At 43.0% G+C, this 19,858-nt stretch overlaps 1 protein-coding gene across 1 annotated transcript in view; it reads right to left on the bottom strand.

Moving 5' to 3' along the window:
• Positions 1-19,858, bottom strand: part of LOC136763484 (mannosyl-oligosaccharide 1,2-alpha-mannosidase IA) — a 164,911-nt gene that overhangs the window by 88,864 nt on the left and 56,189 nt on the right. The window contains exon 2 of the mRNA XM_066717530.1: positions 10,782-10,878. Coding sequence (XP_066573627.1) covers positions 10,782-10,878 — 97 coding nt within the window. The remainder of the gene's footprint in view (positions 1-10,781; positions 10,879-19,858) is intronic.

Here is a 19,858-nt window from a genome sequence, read left to right as displayed (position 1 = left end):
GGGCTTTGCAATTCAAATTAATTTCCAGCTGCATATATCGCTGCAAACCGTTAAGCACACAACATCAAGCCCGGGAAGCCAGCCGCTGCCTCTCCCCATTTTAGTGATTACAATAAAATATGACCCAATCCCCTTTAATCTTCCGCCTTTCCATACATTTGAAACCAGTTTTCATTATCTTAGCTTTAATCCCAGGCAAGTCTCAATGGTGTGTTTCATGGGTTGTGTTTTTTTATTTTTTTATTTTTTAATCCACAGTCGGATTTGACGAGGCTAGAAGCTGCTTTAGGACAAATGACATCCCTCTGCATTATGCAGGGCTTTATACTCAGCTCGAGGGGAGCCGATCAAATAAATTAACGGTCACGTCCCGCCGCGCCGGAGTCGAGCCGTTTATCCCGGATCTGCGGCTCGGAGTGAGAGCGGCGCTGGGCCACGAGCAGCCGCCGTACACCAATAGCATGCGTGTGGCCGGTTCAAGACAGAACACAAAGGGAGGCGTCACAAACACATGCAGAAGTGTCTCTCTCTAGCTTTTTGGGGCTTCACACAAGACGGTCACAAGAGTTTCCCATCATATACGCACAGAAAGAGTTATGTGGGATGTTTTTAATGCTGACTTGGTAGAAGTGAATTCTGTTTCTGTGCGGCTCCTCTTATCTCAATGGGGCTTCTCCATTAAATCAATCAATGGCTGCCCAATCCATCACAATACCTTTGGCAATTATCAGCATTACAGTGTATAGAATCTCCAGCAGATTGCATATCTCCAGTTCTATTAATAGTCTTTCCCGGTGCTCTTGTTATTGATAGCGGGTAAGTCAGTCGTTACCGCCGAGACAGAACGGCTTGCTGTCTGTGATAGCGAGAAAGGTCTGTGTCCTTCAACTACACGCTTCTCTGAGCAGTGTCTCGGTTGGGTTTGTTTCTGAGCGGCTTCCTAAATATTTTGGATTGAAACCTACTAATGCAGTAAAATGCTTTTTAGACAAGCACACATTTCCTTTAATATGCAATTCTTTACTGGTATATAAGGTTAACGAAGAACAACCTCAGATGAAGTCCCGGTGTGAAATCTCCTTGTATTTCTGTCTGCTTATGTAGGTGCACATGCTGATGAATAATGAAAGAGAATTTTCTACATTAAAATGCATCTTAATTATTATAATTTGCAGTTTTAAAACATGTTTCGAAAGGGGTTGTTTGCATGTTGATAACATTAATAATATTAATCATAATAATAATAAATATTGAATTCTCCCTGTGCACATCATTTTATAAATATCACCCTACATGAGACCTGCAGGTTCAGGACTGTTTGAGTACCTAGCTGGTGAACCAAACTGGGAACATCAGAACATAAGACAGTGTCCAATCGAGAGGAGCCCATTCGCCCCATCGTGCTTGTTTGGTGTCCATTAATAACGAAGTGATCAAGGATCCTATCCAGTCTGTTTTTGAATGTTCCCAAATTGTCTCTTCAGCCACATCGCTGGGGAGTTTGTTCAGATTGTGACGCCTCTCTGTGTGAAGAAGTGTCTCCTGTTTTCTGTCTTGAATGCCTTGAAGCCCAAAGGAACCTTCAACAACAGCCCTAAATAATAATAATAATAATAATAATAATAATAATAATAATAATAATAATAATAATAATAATAATAACTGCTCACAATCGTCGAGTAAAAGGCATTCACTTGGACTCGGGGGGCGTACAGATGCACAGATGCTCTTTGTTCCAGTAAATGACAGGATGTCTGACTTTCCAAGGCGGGCGTGGAGGTCCTGCCCCTTCCCAGCCCTCAGTGATCGCACACATGTGTTTTACTCACCAGCCTGGGCACACAGATGAAGATTACTCACACGCTCCACACACCTCTGCGGGATTGTAATGACGTGTGGACCATGAGCGCGAACGGCCGGGCTGTGACGAGTGCCAGAGGTCAGCAGTTAGGCGGATGGACCCTCCTTCCCACAGCAGCGGTTAAGGGAGAAAATCACCATCATAAGCCGGTGAAAAACACAGGGCTCTGTGTGTGGTTAAAGCTGGGCCCTCGCACAACCTCAAGAGACACACCGCCAATCTGCTGTCAAGCAAACCTCCTCTTGGCCCAAAATCAGAGAGCTGGAGACGCAGTGAGCTGAGAAAGTCAAGGTGCAATTCTTAATTTGTGTGTGTGGGTGTGTGGATGTGCTGTGGGGGTCTAGCTTAATTCCTTAAGAAAGGCATTTATTAAGATTGTCACTACTAAGAAGGGATCTAAAATATCTACATGAATATATAATTACATCAGATATAATCATAGAATACAGGTGTACTGCAGCTGCAACCAAACACTGAGCACAAAGTTAACCTGGCACAAACACCTAAGCATCTAGTAGCGAGAGCTTGTGCACTGTGCAGTTTATACACTGTGCAGATTACACAGGTTGAAGCCTTTTAATATAGAAGGGCTCTCTATTCAAAATTGTGTCAGAAAGTCATGTTGGGCTCAAACGTACTGCTGAGTTGGAAGTGTGAATATGGGGCAGCCATTTTTTTTCTCTCTTTTTAATGAACCTGAAACAGTTTCTAAACCGTTTAGGTTTGATTTCTCTCTTCCCGGAGTGGAGGCACTCCTCGTAAATAATAAATAAAGCCCACCTCGCCGTTTCGTTTATTGATCGCTCCAATTGAATTTCCAAGACCTAGTTGCGCAAGCTCCAGACACATTCAGCTCCATATGCTGTGTAGTGCATTGTTGGAAGGGCTTGTTGTTTTTTAATAAATGCTCCTATTTAACAGTCTCCCACACACCGGGGGTCACGCTGTCACACACATTAGCACAATTTGCATTTGGTGACAACTTTTGGCAAGGAACAGGCCGATGCCAATTTAATTGACTCTCCTGGGATGCTGCTAAAAAGAAAAACCAAAAAAAAAACACGATAGGACAGAATTGTGATAAGACAAAGGGCAGGGAATATTTCAAAACCGGGAGGCTGAAAAATGGAATCGCCCGGCTCTTCTAACAGGACTGTAGTGAAAAGCCCGAGCCAAGCAGTGCTGTGCGGTGCCAACACAGTGTGAACAATCCTGTTTCTGCTGATCGGAGATCTTTTATATAACTGTAGACGATATTCTTTCTATGTGGGTCCAACGGGTCTGTGATCCAGTAATACACTGCCTTCCAAATCCATTTACTATACAGTACTGGTGCCAGCGTGAAGCCAAAGGTCTCTTGCTTCAGATTATTTTAATATTATAGCTGTCCGCTTTGGAACGCACAAGAGATTGAGATCCGTCATGTCAGGGATGGGCCTGATTTGTCCTGGGAGGCAGGTGGATATTTTTCACATTAATCCTGTCCGCTGTCTGGCTTCTCTGCATTACAACACGAGGGACAATTATTAATCAATGGGGAATACACTGATAGTGGTAAAAATTAGGTGTGTCACTCTAAGTCTTCATCAGTCACTTTTTTTTTTTCCCTGTGGCATGATTGAGAGGTTGTGTCATAAGGAGGCATGGGTCTAAAAGTCACCCTTTTAGTTTCATAAGGAGCAATTGAATATTTTCTGTGCAGTAGGTTCATAATGATCTGGTGCACTCAGTCATGAAATAGTCTATAACCGCAGAATAATACAGTGAGTTCACCCCCCAGATTCCCGACCTGAAACGCTCGTATTTGCTTTCTTCAGACATGTCATTGAGGACCGCCACAAATGGTTGATTCTGGGTCTTCTGTGATGACATAACTTTGATTAAAACGACCCTTTAAATGACGTAAAAAAACTAAGCACAAACAGATGTGTAGCTGCTTTAAGTTCCACTTGTGTAGATGTGCATTCTCAGCAGGAAGACATTGCATGGTAGAGCACAGATATATAGGTTTTATTTCTCCTGAGAATAACCAAGGCCATAAAAAAAAAGAAAGTGGTCAGGTGGTCTTCTCACCCATTGAAAACAAATCCCATCATGCCCTTCTCCTGAGGCTCGGAGATCTCGAGGTTGTTTGAAAGTCGTCTGTTGTTTTTAGTTTCTTCTCTGCTTAATGGTGAGAGAAAAGGAAGCCAAGGTCTGAAAGGACACTCAGTGGGGCTGCAAGTAAGGACATGAAAAATAAACTTTTGTCCGTTCACAAAGGCGCCCACTCTGGATCGTGTCCAGCTACAGCAACGCTTTGATTCAGACATCCAATTTAACACACTCATAATGGAGTGTCAAGAGAATTTGCCCGGGTCCGTCTCAGAACCGGGCCGGAGTCCAGCGCGCGCTCGGGGCGAGAGTCGCTGTATCGCTGTGCGTCCCCCCGCAGAATGGAAAGTAAACATTCATCACCGGTTTGAAAGGAAACAGTTGGATAGCGAAATACAGAACAACTCAGCTGTGTTTTTAAAAGAACAACAACAACAGGAAAGATATTGGCAATTACATTTGAAAATGTAACATCAAAAAAATACATATTTTGGCAGAAAGACTTAATCTTCTTTATTACTTCTGTGTGTCTTGAAAGACAAACCCTGCCGTATCTGTAGGAGAGATCATGTAAACAATGAGACAATTAAACCCTGTGTACGCATGGCTGTCGATGTCAGCTGAGCCATGTCTGGTCTTGTCGACGGGTCACGGAGAACTCGGCTCAATACATTCCTGCTATTATGACTGCCAAATAAGGAGCCCAGCTCGAATTATTCTTCCTCCTCTTATTCTTTCCTGCTTCTCATTTATCCTAGTCTTCCGATGGCTTTTCGATCGTGTATCCATACTTAAAAGACAACAGTTTCATAGCAAAAGATAGATTTGCTAATGAATAAACATTTCCCCTCTGATCACTCCCCCAAAGCACAAGCGCTCTCTCTCTCTCTCTCTCTCTCTCTCTCTCTCAGACGTGTGTGTGTCTTATTCCGCGTTTACGAAGGTCTCCAGAGGGCGTGTGTCTCCGAAGTTTCTCTGACACTGAAGGCTCATCAACAAAGAGGAGGCAACACAAGCGCTGCCAACCAGGCTTCTGATTGGTTGATCTACTTGTCAGTACAGCTCAAGGAAAGATTTGATTACTTTTTTCCCTCAGTTTTTCAAATAAGTCTTATTTTTTATTTATTTTTTTAACCTTTTTGACTTGTTTGAAAAAGAGCAAAGGATCCTCCCACACAGAGGATGTAGGTGGATGAATTTTGAGTGGGAAAAAAAGTAATAAATGCTGCCTCATGACTCAGTGTTTTTTTTGCGATCACTACTCATGGCTTCTGGCTCATGACGGAGAGGGCCTGCTGCATTTCGAAACATGACGCTCTGTGTTGGTGTTAAGTTGCTGCCCAGTGCATTGTGGGGGTATTAGTAAGTGAATGCAAAACCCACTTTCTGAGATGAGTGTGAGCCTGGTGGGGTGAAAAATCGCACGGCTAATGGGCCTTTGTAATGACGGACTATATCTTCTCCTGCGCTCTGCCTGGTGTTTGAGGCTTCAGCCATCTTATAAATCAAAATAACAATAATCTGCATTGAAACACTTGATTTTCAGCCGATTCAGCAAGAAGAGAAATATGATAATTTCGTAGCTGAAAGAGCAACACAACCACAGCACAGAATAAAACAGCAAAGTCCTCCAGGGCACCAGTGCAGGAGGTTTAATTAGTCTCATTAAATCATTACCTGCTTCAGACCTGGACTAAGAGTAAAATTAATCTCATTACATTCATAATCTGTTGAATTGGTCCAGGGTTTTCCCCAGGACTTTTTTTTTATCAAACTGTGAACCTCTCTTTCAATTTCACTACATAAAATGATGTGTACTGTAGCTGTTTTAGGATCGATTTAATTTAATTAGGAAGAACACATTCTAAGGTAATTATAGATCATATTCAGAGATAAATTCCCTGTCCACGGCCACACTGAGAATGCAAAGAGGTGTCAAAGCAAACTTGAAGAGGTTAGTCCTATAAAATAATCAACTAAACATCAAAGTCTAAATAATGGTTTGCTGGTTTGAGGTAGATTTAGGTTAACAGATGTGAAAATACTCTATACAGAAATGATAAAGCAATCGAGAGTTTGTTTAGAGAGAAAAACAAAAATGGAATATATGAAAAAAGTCAAGAAAATCTCAGGGGAAATTAAAATAAATAAAGAACTAAATAAAACAGAGAAACCTGAGGCCATGAAGAACGCAGAAAGCACGAGACACTGTCACTTCTGCAACTCAGAAGAATAATGAATCGACTGAATGAATGAAGGAATAAAAAGGTTAAAATCTTGGATTATGACGAGATGTATTGACACTGCTGCCGGGGGGGATGCAGGAAAACATTCGAAAACATTAATCTCCTCCTGGAAGCGATCAGAAAGTGGGTCTGGCTAAAACAGCCTCTCATGGACCAAATCTGTCACAGCGGCCGGCCTGTTTTCGGGGGGGCGAGGGTCTCGGCTGGCGGCCCCCCCGTGGCGCAGTGCGGCTGAGAGATGGGACGATACCTCCTGTGGAATAAAGTGATTTTTGGGCGAAGCTGGAAATAAGCCCATGTCCTTCGCAGACAAGGTTAAGAATAGATAAGCTTAGTGTTTCCTTAATACCACACTTCTCAGGGTATGTTACTCACGCTTCAAGAGAGTGGTACCTTACATACTTTTTATTTCTCCGTACGGGCAAATGTGTCTTGTTCTAATACAATTTTTATCACTCCAGCCATCACTGCAATATATTTCTGTGATACAGGCCGTGTAAAGCCCTGGCATAGTACCTTCCTCTCTAATGCTGAAGCATAAACGCAGGAACGAATTTCAAAATGGCATCCTTTAGGCAAGAAATTAAAGTTTGTATGTTGAAAGGATCTGAATGTAAAACTTTGTGACGCCGAACTCTGTTTGCTGATGGATACTTTGGTTTACCTGGGACTCTATCAGGAAACAACCGAATCCCTCATGCCTCTCACAGCCATTAACTCCAGCCCCGACTCTCCAAACCGAAAGGAAACCATTTGGCCAAGCCGCTGTGAAGAAATTACTCCGGAGCTGCTGTGTGGCGTCTTCTTAATTGTGCCCGAGCTGGCAGTCCTCACCTTTTGAACCACAGACAGGAATGAGAAAAAATCCCAGAACCCCCTTGACATCAGCCGTCAAAGGCAGTTGAGAGAGTCTGCAGAATACTAAGTGCAGAGACAGGTCTGCGGAAAGAATAACTTCTTTTTTTTAGATTTGCAAGTCATCGGCGGCCGCAGCTGTGCGGAGGAGACGGATTTGTTGCTTAACGCGGTGACATGTTTCAGAAATGTTCTCGCCGAGACCTTCCCAAACCTGTGTCGTCGCCTCTGCAGCTGCGTGAAATTAAGCGAGACCGTAATCGAAGTGATGATTTCAACCTCTCGCACCGGCCGATCTGTGAACCTGTGGTGTACACCTGATCGGTACTAATGGGATTAGGAAGAGAAATGCCAAACTGCTTTAAAAACACAAACACAGCTTTATACATTCCCCCATATGCTGTCCGCTATAATTAATTTAAATTACAATGGTTCAATTGTGTTTTTTAAATGACTATGGGAGTTGTAAAGAAGGAGTTAAAATAATAATAATAAAAAGGTGGCTCCTGAGCGCACTCTCATTAGCGACGTTATGCAGTGCAGTCACATCCTCTCGATTTTAGTCGTCTTGCATTAATTCAGCCACCATTTCCTGCCGAGGATGGACGGCGATCCGTACGAGCAGAGAGTGAAAAGTTCCCCCACTACAGCATTAATTAATGGGAAGTGAATTTACAAAGAGCAGATGTTCATTCAATTCACGAGGGAGCGCTAATTCAGTGTCTTCCAAGTGACGAATGTACTGGCGACTGGGAGCATATTGACGTTTCTCTATAAGTGGGATAAATGCGGATTCCGGGACTGTACGTCCTATATGTTTACCGAGGATTAAATTAAGAACACAGGAGCCAATTTCATACCTGACTTGTTCCTGAAAGAATCCCATGTTACAACATTCACTGCTAAGCAGGCGAAGTATCTGTCCCCTCCGCGTTAATGCCCGAGCCGTAATAAGAAAAATTTGCTTATCGGATTAGCAATATCAGTTGTGCAAGCAGTTCGCTGCCACAGAACTTCTTTGGACTTGAAAGAAAAGTAATTTGGAATGGCGGTAAATAAATAAATTAATCCAGACTCTACTTGAGTGTGACAATCTGTCTGGTGTGATCTTTTCTCTTTTTTTCATTGCTGTTAATTTTAATTTAATGATAAGGCTGCAATTAAATGATAAGTTTTAATTATTTAACCGGCGTCGTCAGTCCAGATTCAAAAAGGAAGAGATTCTTCGTGAACGTTCTCCTTAAACAACAGAAGTCAGACCATATGGCCGTGTCATTGGCTGGCTTCCTTTAAACCATCCGTACAAAAAATATGGCGGTAAAAGTAGGAGGTGGACATGAAAACTGGTTATTAAAATGGAAAACACTAACGCCCCCCCACAGCCTTGCCACCAGACGAACAAGACTTCACGCAATTCATGGGCCATGACACATCTTCGAACAGGTCCCTACACACACAAACCGATCTAAAAATGGGTTCTCATTACATTTACCCCACCGTATCTCACCAATAAAGACTTCCTTCACCTTTTTTTAATGATGTATGTATTTATAGATCGACTGCATGGAGACAGGCGATCACGATCAAGCTCCTTTCCTCCCCATCTGTCTCCACTTCAAAGTTCTCTGTGAGTGGCATCAACCTCACACTCCAAGTATCACCCACCTCTGACTAATATCTCCGCTCCCGAAGTCCCGTCTACAAAGAAAATCACAAACGAGCAGAGAATCGATACTTGCAGATATTTTTCTGAATTTTCCTGCACCGCCAGAATCCACCGCACTTTTGCAACCTCGTTCGACGAGCCGGGCTGAGCGGCTGAACATCCGAGCCTCTTTACCTCCTGCTTTTATGGACTTGAATTCGAGAATCCGAGGTGAAGCCAAAACTGTACTGATGTAGTAATGAGACGCAGTCAGGACACACAACACAGTTCTGGGCCGCAGATGAACCTTCTTTCCTGCTTGCTTGTTCACGTTTGTTTCTCACTAATAGTATCTTGTGTAACATTGTTGTTTTTTCTCTCTCCTTTGTGGCTCTCCAGTGTCAGATCCTCAGCTTCCTTTTCTGGATTTATTTTGTGGTTCAAACATATTGTCTTGTAAAACTAAGTCTTAGTTGCTGTGGTTACTCATACTCTATCTCACACTGCATAAATTAAGAGGCGCGGGATGAAGCTGGACCCTGCACTACGTTAGACAATTACTGCAGTACGCCGCACTATTTCATGTGCCGTTTATGCCGTTCGAAATTGAAATTGCGGTATTAATTGCGAGTTGCTTTGGCTGTAGGAGACAGAGAAGGAATTTCTGTGTCTCTGTCTCGGATGTTTTGCATAAAATCACAAGCTAGTGGAATCTGAGAGTTGAGGAGAAACTTAAATTATCTCAGCGCTGCAGAAATGAATGAATTAACATAATTTAACTCGGGGAAAGTGATCGCAAACTCTGAAGATCTACAAAAAAAACATGCCTTACTTAGGTGTGGTTTGAGGATCTCTGTTTTCCGTGTTTATATGTCTGTGTCGAGGTGCAGGGCAGGTTGTGTTACCCTGTTACTTGTATAACACTTGTCGAGTCGTCGCCTAGTTCTACACAGAGATACGAAATCGTGCTTTCATCTGGATGGTATGGCACATCTTAAGTGACATGTGGGGTTTAAAATCTGGGGAATACTGTCATATACATGCGATTAAACTAACACACAATCACCAGGTGTGTAAGCACAATGTTTTAAAAATATCTCATGCCTCAATCATTCCACAAAAAAGGAACATTTTTATTCTTACAGCATCAGAATTAAAACATTAAGTTTCATTAAGGCTTCAGAAATCAGCAGGATACCGAGAGAGACTTGGCCTCATACATCTAGACCATGCATGAGTAAAATCGCTGTGAAATAATAGCCCCACTTCCTAGAGACACTGGGCTGCGATGTGTTGCTATGTAAACCGCTTTCTACGAAGTCAGCATGTGTTCTAGGCTGTACTTCTACCAAAAAGCAATTTTGAATTTCTCTTAAATCCTCTGGGTATAGAGCTCGCTATACATTGTCTGTATATTCTGCCCACATAAGATATCCCTTTCTCCTGTTGCTCAGCCAGCATGTGCAGATGTAGCCGAGTTTAGGCAAATGTGCTGAATTATACATGACAAAACTCCCCCAAACACGAGAGAAAACTCTTCACTCCGACTCTTCGATTAAAAAGAAAGATTTGCGAGGGATGGGGGTGCTTGTAACCTCTGTAACACGCAAACACACACAAAACATTGCAATCTCCGTCTCTTGGTCTGCAACTGGGCAGAAAACCTAGAGGTATATTCTGCTTTGATACAGAGAAGGGGGGAAAAAAGGTCAAATTCATTGTAGTTTATCAAATAAAAGGAAATCGAGCAGCCCTGCAGGTCTGATGAAAATCCACTTATCATAAAGTCATATTCCATTATATTACTTGTATTGGTAAATTCCATAAACAAAGCTTTACCGTGCAGCTTGACCGAACCCCCTGGGACCAGCCCTGCAGACTGAAGAGGAACCATCTCACCCCCAGGTGGCACGAGTGACAGCGCCTTTATTACTCCTCTGAACGCAGCCGTGAGTGCAGGCCGACGCAATGAAAAGCCATCAGTCAGAACTGTATCCTTCATCAACACTGTCTACACACAAGCAGGCCGTCCCAAAAGCACCCTGATGGAAAGCAATAGCGGCACAGGGCCAAGACTCACCAAACATATTCCCTATGTGTCCGTTCCTCGTCAGGGGCCTGAGTTCATTCTTGCCCCAGGCGTATTGCTTGTAGTTGTCCCAGGCAAACTTCATCATCTGCAAAAAACACACAAATAAGCCGCCATTAAAATCAAATTCAGCAAAACAGATCTGAAAGGTGCCCATCGTTCCAGCAGAGCAGAGATGAATCCAATCATTTTACCGCAGTTCAACTTAAAACTGTATTCCTCGTTGTCATCAACATCCCTTTCGAATGTGAGGCAATGTTACTTCAGAGGTAGAATCCCCTTTTCACCAAATTCTTTAACTCTATATTGATATTTTCTAGCCAAACTCTGGACATATCCTCACTGCTGTTTCACGTTCTTCCAAAACAAAGGCAGACGCCTTAGAAAACAAGTCTTGCTCAATCTTAAATACGTCCATTTTCACAGCGCTGTAGCAGAAAGGTAAAATATAAAACACCAGTGTACCGAGATATCAAGGGGGGTTTAATCATTCAGAAAACCATTCATCTCTACCTAAGGGAGTGCGAAGTAATAATTAACAATGAAATACAAAAGGAAAAAACGGTTAAAAGCGAACTCTTAATTCGCAATTTGCAATTTATCTTTCAATGGTTTTAATGCTAAGACACCACTGAATGAGGTGTCACCGTGAAGAGAAACCCCTTGTTCTAGCAGTTTCTTCCCTCTCAGTTTTTAACGTTTTTACATAGTCACTCTTTAAGACATTTTCCAGGAACAAGCCTGTCCCATCTGTACTGAGCGTCAGTCTCTTGTCGTTACTGCTCTCGGTGGACTAGTGCCTTGTTATAGATGGAGAAGAGTCGGCACCAGAAAGACGCCAAGCTATATATATATATCCCCTACGTCAAGGCTGTTTTACATCCAAAAACAAATTACAACCGTAACTTTGCTGTTGTCAACACACAGGTTCAATGACAAACCAACTCCGCTTTCCTCGGGGTATCCGTTTGAACAGAGACCACCGCGCACTGTTATTTTTGACACCTCATGATGCTGTTGGATTCCTGCCACGCACACCAAATCCCTACCTGCCAGCGGAAATAAGAAAACCATGAAAACAAAAACAGACTAAATTGCATATATATAAAAATAAAGCACAGCAGTCAAACTCTAAACTGGCTGTGAGGAACTGACAGATAGCTCAACAACAAGTCTCATGTACTGGGGGCTCAGATTCGTGTTCTCCCTCTGTGCCGGACGGAGAGAGCGATAGAGGTCAGTCTCATGAGATCTGCACTGACCGACTGCAACAAGTGTGGAGAGATGGAAATGATCCACAGCTGCATAGGAGGACAACCGCCCACCCTCCTCCGCCACCTCGCTGTCTCCCACACATCCCTTCACAGGCAACAAACAAAACCCACCGTTAGATTTTTTATTGCTGTATCCGTCCTCTGTTTGCTGACTGGATTGAGCAGAGACAGGTGGGAACAGCTTGGATTAATTGAGGTAATTTGCCCTTTTAATTTGTGCCAATGCAGAATCGGGGGCCAAGATTCGGTGTTCCTGTGAATTTGTTTTACCACTGTACCGCTCGGAAAAACTAAAAACAGTTCTGAGGAGAAATTAACATTTTTTGATTGCATCGACGTACAGCACTAACTACCCACAGAGATAATGCCAAGGTGTGAGGAGGAATGAACAGTTTGCGATGGAATTATTCACAACAATCGCTTCTCCGTTCACTCGCACCGAGCTTACTCAGCTTTCGAAGCAGAAATGTAGAAAATAAAGAGCTGCGCAGGAACACACTGAACGTAAGCCTCTGTAGGCGTTCGAATCTGTGTGCAACATCTTCCAGAAGGCAGGGATGTTGGTAGGCTTAAGCAAACACCTCTTGCTTTTTTAGGATTCAGTGTGAACGTATTACAAGAGGGTGTCGTTTGCAAATGCCAAACTCCCTTTTAAAACAGTGTAAATATATATATATATGTACATATACACTTGATCTATATCATGTCTTTTGCAACAGGTCCCCTGTTCCTGTGTCTGTTTCCCGACCATTGGCACCTATTTCAAGACTCCAACCCCCAACGGTGCTACTATATATAATTTAATATACGTACACACATATAAAAAGGCATTATGCATGTACACTTTTAATGTCTTGACTATTCAAGAGCAATATGTACTCCTGCATCTGAAATCAATGATAAAAGGTAAAGGCTGATGTGGCTGGAATAACAAGTATGGGCGGCTCTAATGTTTCACACTACAAGTAAAGCAAAAAATCAAAACAGACAACAGTTATGGTACGTCCTGTAATCTCTCTCCAGTCTTCCAGAACTTCCCGGCACTCGACTCCGGGTCCATCTGTGGCTGTTCTGCACCAGAAGACAGCCGCGCTTCAGTCGCTCAGGATTAAAAACATCATCCCCCAATTATCTTCACCTCTGATCAGCCAAAGCTGTAATACATGATTATCAAGCAGGCAGCCATAAGATTACAGCCTCAATGCCCTTCATAGCAGAACAGACAGAAACAAGCAGATGGGCTCGGATCAATCGCAGGTACAAAGGGCCACAGTACCACCCCGCCGGAGCGCCAGAGACGATCCGTTCTGCAGTGCCTGCTTTAGTAATACATTGCACGCCACCTGTGCTGACAACCAATCGATCGATAACGCTGCGGACACATCCGTCTCAACAATGGCAGCTATAATTATTAATAATCGATCAGGCGATCAGCACATCATTAGCGGATACCAATCACCGTGAACGGCAGCCTGACAGATCATTAAGCATCAGCAATCAAGGCATGAGGTCGGGGGCCTATCAAATTAATAAGGATGAGATTCATAATTCCTGCAAGAACCAATGAATCACTTCATCTTTAGGAGACACCATTGATAACTTTGGTGGCTTGGCATCAAACGCCGCGAATTAAAAACAAAGGAAAGCAACTGTTGATGTCAATGAGTTGTGTTTCTATTAGGGTCCAATACACAAAAAAAACAAGCCCACTGTGCATTAGATCGAGAATTAACGAACCAAACGCAAATCAGTGATCTCAGATGTATTATTCTTGTGAAAAGTGACATGAGACACACTGTTTTTCTCGCTAGCACTGAAGAAACATCAAAGGAGCATCAAAATACGTCTCCTGACTTCCACACTGCAAACACACAACAGGACTGCAACAAAGCACGGGGACCGTCTTTCACAACACGCTGCGCAGCACTCAGCCCTACAGCTAAGCACAGGAAACGTGGACTCCATTACGGATGGGTTCGCAACCCAAGCAAGCGAAATAAATAAATAACTGCGGTGGAAGTGTTTGTCACATCTAAACCACAACATGGCGAATCTCAGAGAGGAGGCGTACACACGCGAGAGAGGGGAGGTTTGGCTGACAACCGCCGTTACTTGATTAGAGACTCGCATGCCAGGGAAACGGATTGGACGGATTGGACGGATCTCTCTGCATGGGCCTGTCATTTTAAGACGCAGTGGAAGTGTCCAGATCGCCCACACTGTCCTCGGTGTAAATATCACCTGTCTGTTTGGGCTTCTCCATCACACCCAGCCAGCCTGTGTTGCTTACATACATCAATAGACAACAATGAGTTTTAAGATTAAGATTTACATATCACATTAAAAGGAGAATATATTAATGCACAGAATAATATTAAAGTTACTCATATTATGGGGTGGAACCATTTTCTGGGGAACACAATTTTGTGCGTCCCTTCACAAGCTAATTCGCAATCCTACTTACAGTTTTTCATGGCTGAATATAACACAACTTTATTACGTTTTTTTTGCCCCTTTTTACAACAGTGTTTATCAGTGTAGAAATAATTGTACGGCACTGATTGCGATTACAATAAGACGTCGCACAAAGCTGGATGGAATTAATTCTCCATGCTTGGTTAGGCCCAAAACGTCTGCGTCAATTTTATTATGCTTAATTCCGTTTTAAACAACAGCGATTATCTAAACCTGTCAGGTTCCCCTCCTTGCGATCGGAAATACTTGTTATTTCGTGTGACACAAATCCAAATAAACCGGTTGAAATCCTCACCGTACCAAAGGGGTCTTAATAGTAGGAGACAACATGGTATATATAGACATACACAACATGACATTGGGTACACACTCCAGTAGCCAAGTGAAACATCTGGGGAATAATTATTAGCTCTCGTGTTAGATTAAGCGTGTATTTGACTGACAAATTGCAATGCACCGCTGCTTTTTTCTTTACCTAATTATACAGGATCTTGATTTCCTGTGCCGTGAGATTTTGTTCTTATTTTTGTACATAATCAATAACCTCCGGGGTTTATTTTTTAATTGCGTGTACAGAAAAATAGCAATGTGGAAAGCCTGTGGGCTGCTATTACAACAGGACGCAGCTCCTGATTTGCTGTTGTCATCGTTAGTGAGACACTTTCAGGCAATTTGCATGCTAATTGAGGCAAGGAGGAAAATGGCAACTTTGAAAGAGAAACAAGGACCGGGGAAGAAGAAAATAGCAAGATGAAGGGGGTTGAGGGACAGGAAATAGCAGCACAAGGAGGTGACTGATAACAGGCCCAAGCAGCCTGACAGCCTGCAGCTGCCACAGCAAAACAAGAGGAGGAGAGAAAAAAGAAAGTGAGAAGGAGCTTTGGATAAGGGAAACAGATGCACATGCGGGAAACAGGGAGAGCAAGGGAGAAGCAACGATCAGGAGAGTTTTGTGGTGGAAAAGGAAACCACAAAACACTATTTGCTTTTAATATTTCTGTATTTAAGAGGATTAAGGGCCCTGCACTCCAAGGGCCAACGGTCAAGGAACGAACGCAAACAAGAACACTCTCACTTGAGCACAACAAGAAAACTAAAACACAGTACAGGAGCAGGGAACAATGGAGGAGAACAATTTAATAGCTTCCACCCACAACTAAGTGGCTCCGTCCTTGCTTTCACACTGTTAAAATTGTTTATTACCTCAGAGCAATGGCCCGCGCTGTCAGACACTGAACAAGCCCCATGCTGCCGCAGTTCAGAGGACAGCCTGCCCGCTGACGGCCCCCTCGGCTGCAGTCCCTCTTTAATGGCGAGACGCTTTACTGTCAGAATGACCACAGACCGAGAGGGCCACGCTCAGACGATAAAAACGGCAGACAGTGGGTTTCCAGAAGCACGTATTACCGTAAGGGAGATGGCTGCCTCGGCCTGGGGGTCCCTGAATCAAACGGGGGGCCGAAGGAGGAGAAACAGCAGACGATTCAGGCTATCGATGCCAGTTAAAGGTCTGTTAAGTGGTTTGAAAGTAAACTCTGAAAAATGGTACTGAAACCCAGAAAGAACGTGCGTAGGATTTATATACTGCCTTGCTTTCTCATAAACCTCATCTCAGCGACAGCCAAACTACTTGACACTGAACTAGAATGGTTTCTAACCCGGCACTGATACAAATGTTTTGTTGTGTGTATTTATTTATGTGTAAATCAGCTTTTCTATCCCCTCTTGGGTGTTTGCGCTACCTGATTGCCTCCAGGTCCTCAGCAGCCTGCCGGGCTTTCACAACTCTCTGTCTCTTGTCGCCGAGTCTCGATCGTGTTGGAGAGGGCGTGTAATGGAGTAGTCCACACTCCAGACAGCAGCGACAGATTTAATGTGTAGCGACAGAGAGAGAACAAAGGAATGGCTTGGGTGCTTTATTTGTTATGGTTGTTGGTTTGATCTTTTAGAGTCCTATAGTCAATAAACAGATACTTCTACGATTCAGGATTTGTTCTATTTGTTGCCTTCATTTCAAACAAATCTCACATACTCCAGAGACAGACATAACAAAGACCTCTGCATTCGAGACCTTTGGCACACAGCGAACCCCAGGTGCTGGACAGAGTGCTCTCTGCCTTGTTTTGGCTATATTTGCACAAACAGATTAGAGATCTTTCCATTGCACTTTTGCAGGGTAGGAATCTAAAGCTTGTAAAACCCGAACTGGATGAAACCGCTTTCCGATGGGAGCCAGATTCTCAGAATAAAGCAGGAAAATCAGCAAACCTCACTTTTCAATTCCCTATTAACCATTGTTTCCACCAGGTGAGTTATTGCAAGGACTATATCCTAAAAGGTAGAATCTGGAACAACCTCAAATCCGTCACTGTCCTACTTCTAAAGCCTTCACAAATTTGATACAGTGGATGTCATGGATTGTACATCAATACAGGGCAGACTTTATATCAAATTTAAATCTTCAGAAGTATTGTAACTGTGTGCAAAAGCTCTGCCACTTTGCCCCGATACAGAAGAGGAGTTGCTTTCTCCCGTTCCCTTTTTATTTGGGCTTATTATGTCCCTGCTGTGCAGATTACTTTTTAAGTAGCTTTATGAAACTTGTCGGTGATGAAAGTGTCACAGACCACTGCAAGAAGCTGTAGACACATCGCCTCGCTCCCTGTATCGGCCCACAGGATAAAACCCACTCTTCTGAGGTAGACTGCGCCCTAAGCTGCCTATTCTCCGAGTTTTTCACCCCAGATTTGGGAGTAAGCCATTGTAATGACACTGTAGTGATTACTCCGTCAGCGCCCGCCTGCCCTGGGCTCTCTAGCTATCTGAAAGCTAAATTTGCAAAGATGTATCAGCAATAGCACTACAAAGACCTTTTTTAAATGTATATACTATGAAGAAGGGAAAAAAATCAGGAGCGCAAATATGGTAGATACTTAATGGTTCCATATATACACCTCCAGGGTGTTTTGCTCTTTGATAAAGTAATAAAATGAGCCGCGTGTCATTTCCACACTGGGTTTAAAAGCAAACTTCAACACCTTGAATGAAGACTCCAATATACGCACCGCCGATAAACACACAAACTCATTACTTTTATATTTCCCCACAAAGTCGTTATCATATAATTCTTGACATTACCGCGGCCCTCGTCTCCTCTGCGCCATTGTGAAATGAAAGGTGGAGAGACCCAGCGTATCTCGATTCCTTTTATTCTCTCAGTTCTCCCTCCGATTAAGGGCCTCTCCATAAAAATCCAGAATCAAGTGTTGACACTCACCTCTTTAGGCGGCTGGAAAATGAAATCCGTCACATTACACTCGCAACCGTAAAAGAGGCTGAGAAAAGGGAATTTGTAAAGCGGTAGGGAAGGAGATTACCGGTGGCGAAGTGTCGGTATCGAGTCTGATTCCTTACACACAAAAGTTTACCGTAGTGTGTCACTAACATAGCGGCGCCTCCGTCTCGTTTAGTAAAACTTGGAACAGATTCTGTGGGTGTTTTTCTCTTGATCCTGGGTAGATAACTAGGCTGATATGTCAGAATAAACAGTACGTTGTGTTCATTCTGTTACTGTAGTATCTCAGGCGATGCTCAATGAAGAAAAGTCTAATTACACAACAGTCAATTAAACTAGAGTAGTGAGTTCTTTGTGTTTCTTCTCTGCACAGCTCTGCCTTTCTCAGCGCCACACAATGGGCCTCTGACTCACCGCTGACCTCTAACACAGCTATCAGCTCATAACTCAAATTAGCAAGATGCATTTTTATTTCTTCAAGAGTAGTTCCCAGCGGATTTACAAACCGGGCTTTCAATGCAGTACTATAGCATTAATAAACATTACATACTGAAATACAAATAGTTCATTTCTCAGATTATGCAAATGTCTATTTCGCAAAATGTAGACAAACTGTGGTACTTGGTTAAATGTGGATTTATGTTACACGTCCATATAAAAAATAAAGACCTTTTAAGTGGCAGTAATTTCTGACTGATTTAAATCATATCCAATATCATTCATAGGTTATATGGATTCTCTAAGTGCATTATTTATGAATTACAGAAGCAGCCATCAGCAATATCTGTGTATTTTTTTTTTTATTCAGGCTGTGAATTTTTTTTTTTGCCGGATGACGCCGTTTCTGACGCACTGCCGCGTCACTCGGAGCTGTGTTAGAGGCAGGAGCGCAGCCGTGTTGACCGGAGGTGGTGGGCCAAGACATCGGAGCACTGGTTTAGCCACGGGTCACATTTAAAGACACCTGGCTACACTCGGATTTGACTTTAACACCTTGCGGCAGCCCTGGCTTTGTATTAAGATCGCAGCTCGGATTCTGACACAGTGGGGCACCGGGTCGGGCAAAGTCAGTGAGCGCAGTGACAGTCACGAGCACCACTGCGCCGAGTCGAGGGAATTGCCCTGGAGACTGAGAACGAGACAGACCCTGAGATAAAGCAGTTAAAGTGTTTTATGATTCAGCCAGCTCCTAATGAGGAATACATATATATGTAGATATTGAGGAAATTTTACAGACACATTCATGGTAGATCACTTACAGGGACCAGAGAAAGAGCTTAATGCACCAAGACATATGGTTGCCACTATGGTTGCAGCCAGACAGCACTGATTTCCACAAATAGATCAAATATCAATATCAATAGACCATTTTCAACACGCACACCTCCATGTAGAAACGCCGCACTCTACCACAGAGATCTGATCCCATCCATACGTCTCCATCATAACCCTTGAGATTACATTATTAGCTAACAGATTCAAATACAAATCAAAAGAGCATCAGCATAAACAGCAATGGTTTTAATTGCATTACTCTAACAGAAAAACTATATTTACCGGTGTTGTGCTGCTGTGTTTGTCACCTGTGTTGAAAGTGACGTATGGAAATGCGAGGTGTTTTATCAGGAGTAAATATCCAGGATCTGGCTGGATAATACGGGAATGGCATTCTGTAACTGATTCAATTTTACGGGCTGGTGAGTTCAATACATATATTTTATATGTGTGTGACATTTTAACCCTCAAGTATCTGTAGAATGCAAGTTGGTCCATGAAATAAAACAACCCAAAATGTGTACGAAACAGTCTGCCTTGAAGAGATACACTCACCTAAAGGATTATTAGGAACACCTGTTCAATTTCTCATTAATGCAATTATCTAACCAACCAATCACATGGCAGTTGCTTCAATGCATTTAGGGGTGTGGTCCTGGTCAAGACAATCTCCTGAACTCCAAACTGAATGTCTGAATGGGAAAGAAAGGTGATTTAAGCAATTTTGAGCGTGGCATGGTTGTTGGTGC

The sequence above is a fragment of the Amia ocellicauda genome, chromosome 11 (assembly GCF_036373705.1).
Source record: "Amia ocellicauda isolate fAmiCal2 chromosome 11, fAmiCal2.hap1, whole genome shotgun sequence".
Classification (NCBI taxonomy): Eukaryota; Metazoa; Chordata; class Actinopteri; order Amiiformes; family Amiidae; genus Amia; species Amia ocellicauda.
The sequence above is the reverse complement of the archived record's forward strand: the minus strand, read 5'-3'. Positions and strand labels throughout refer to the sequence as shown.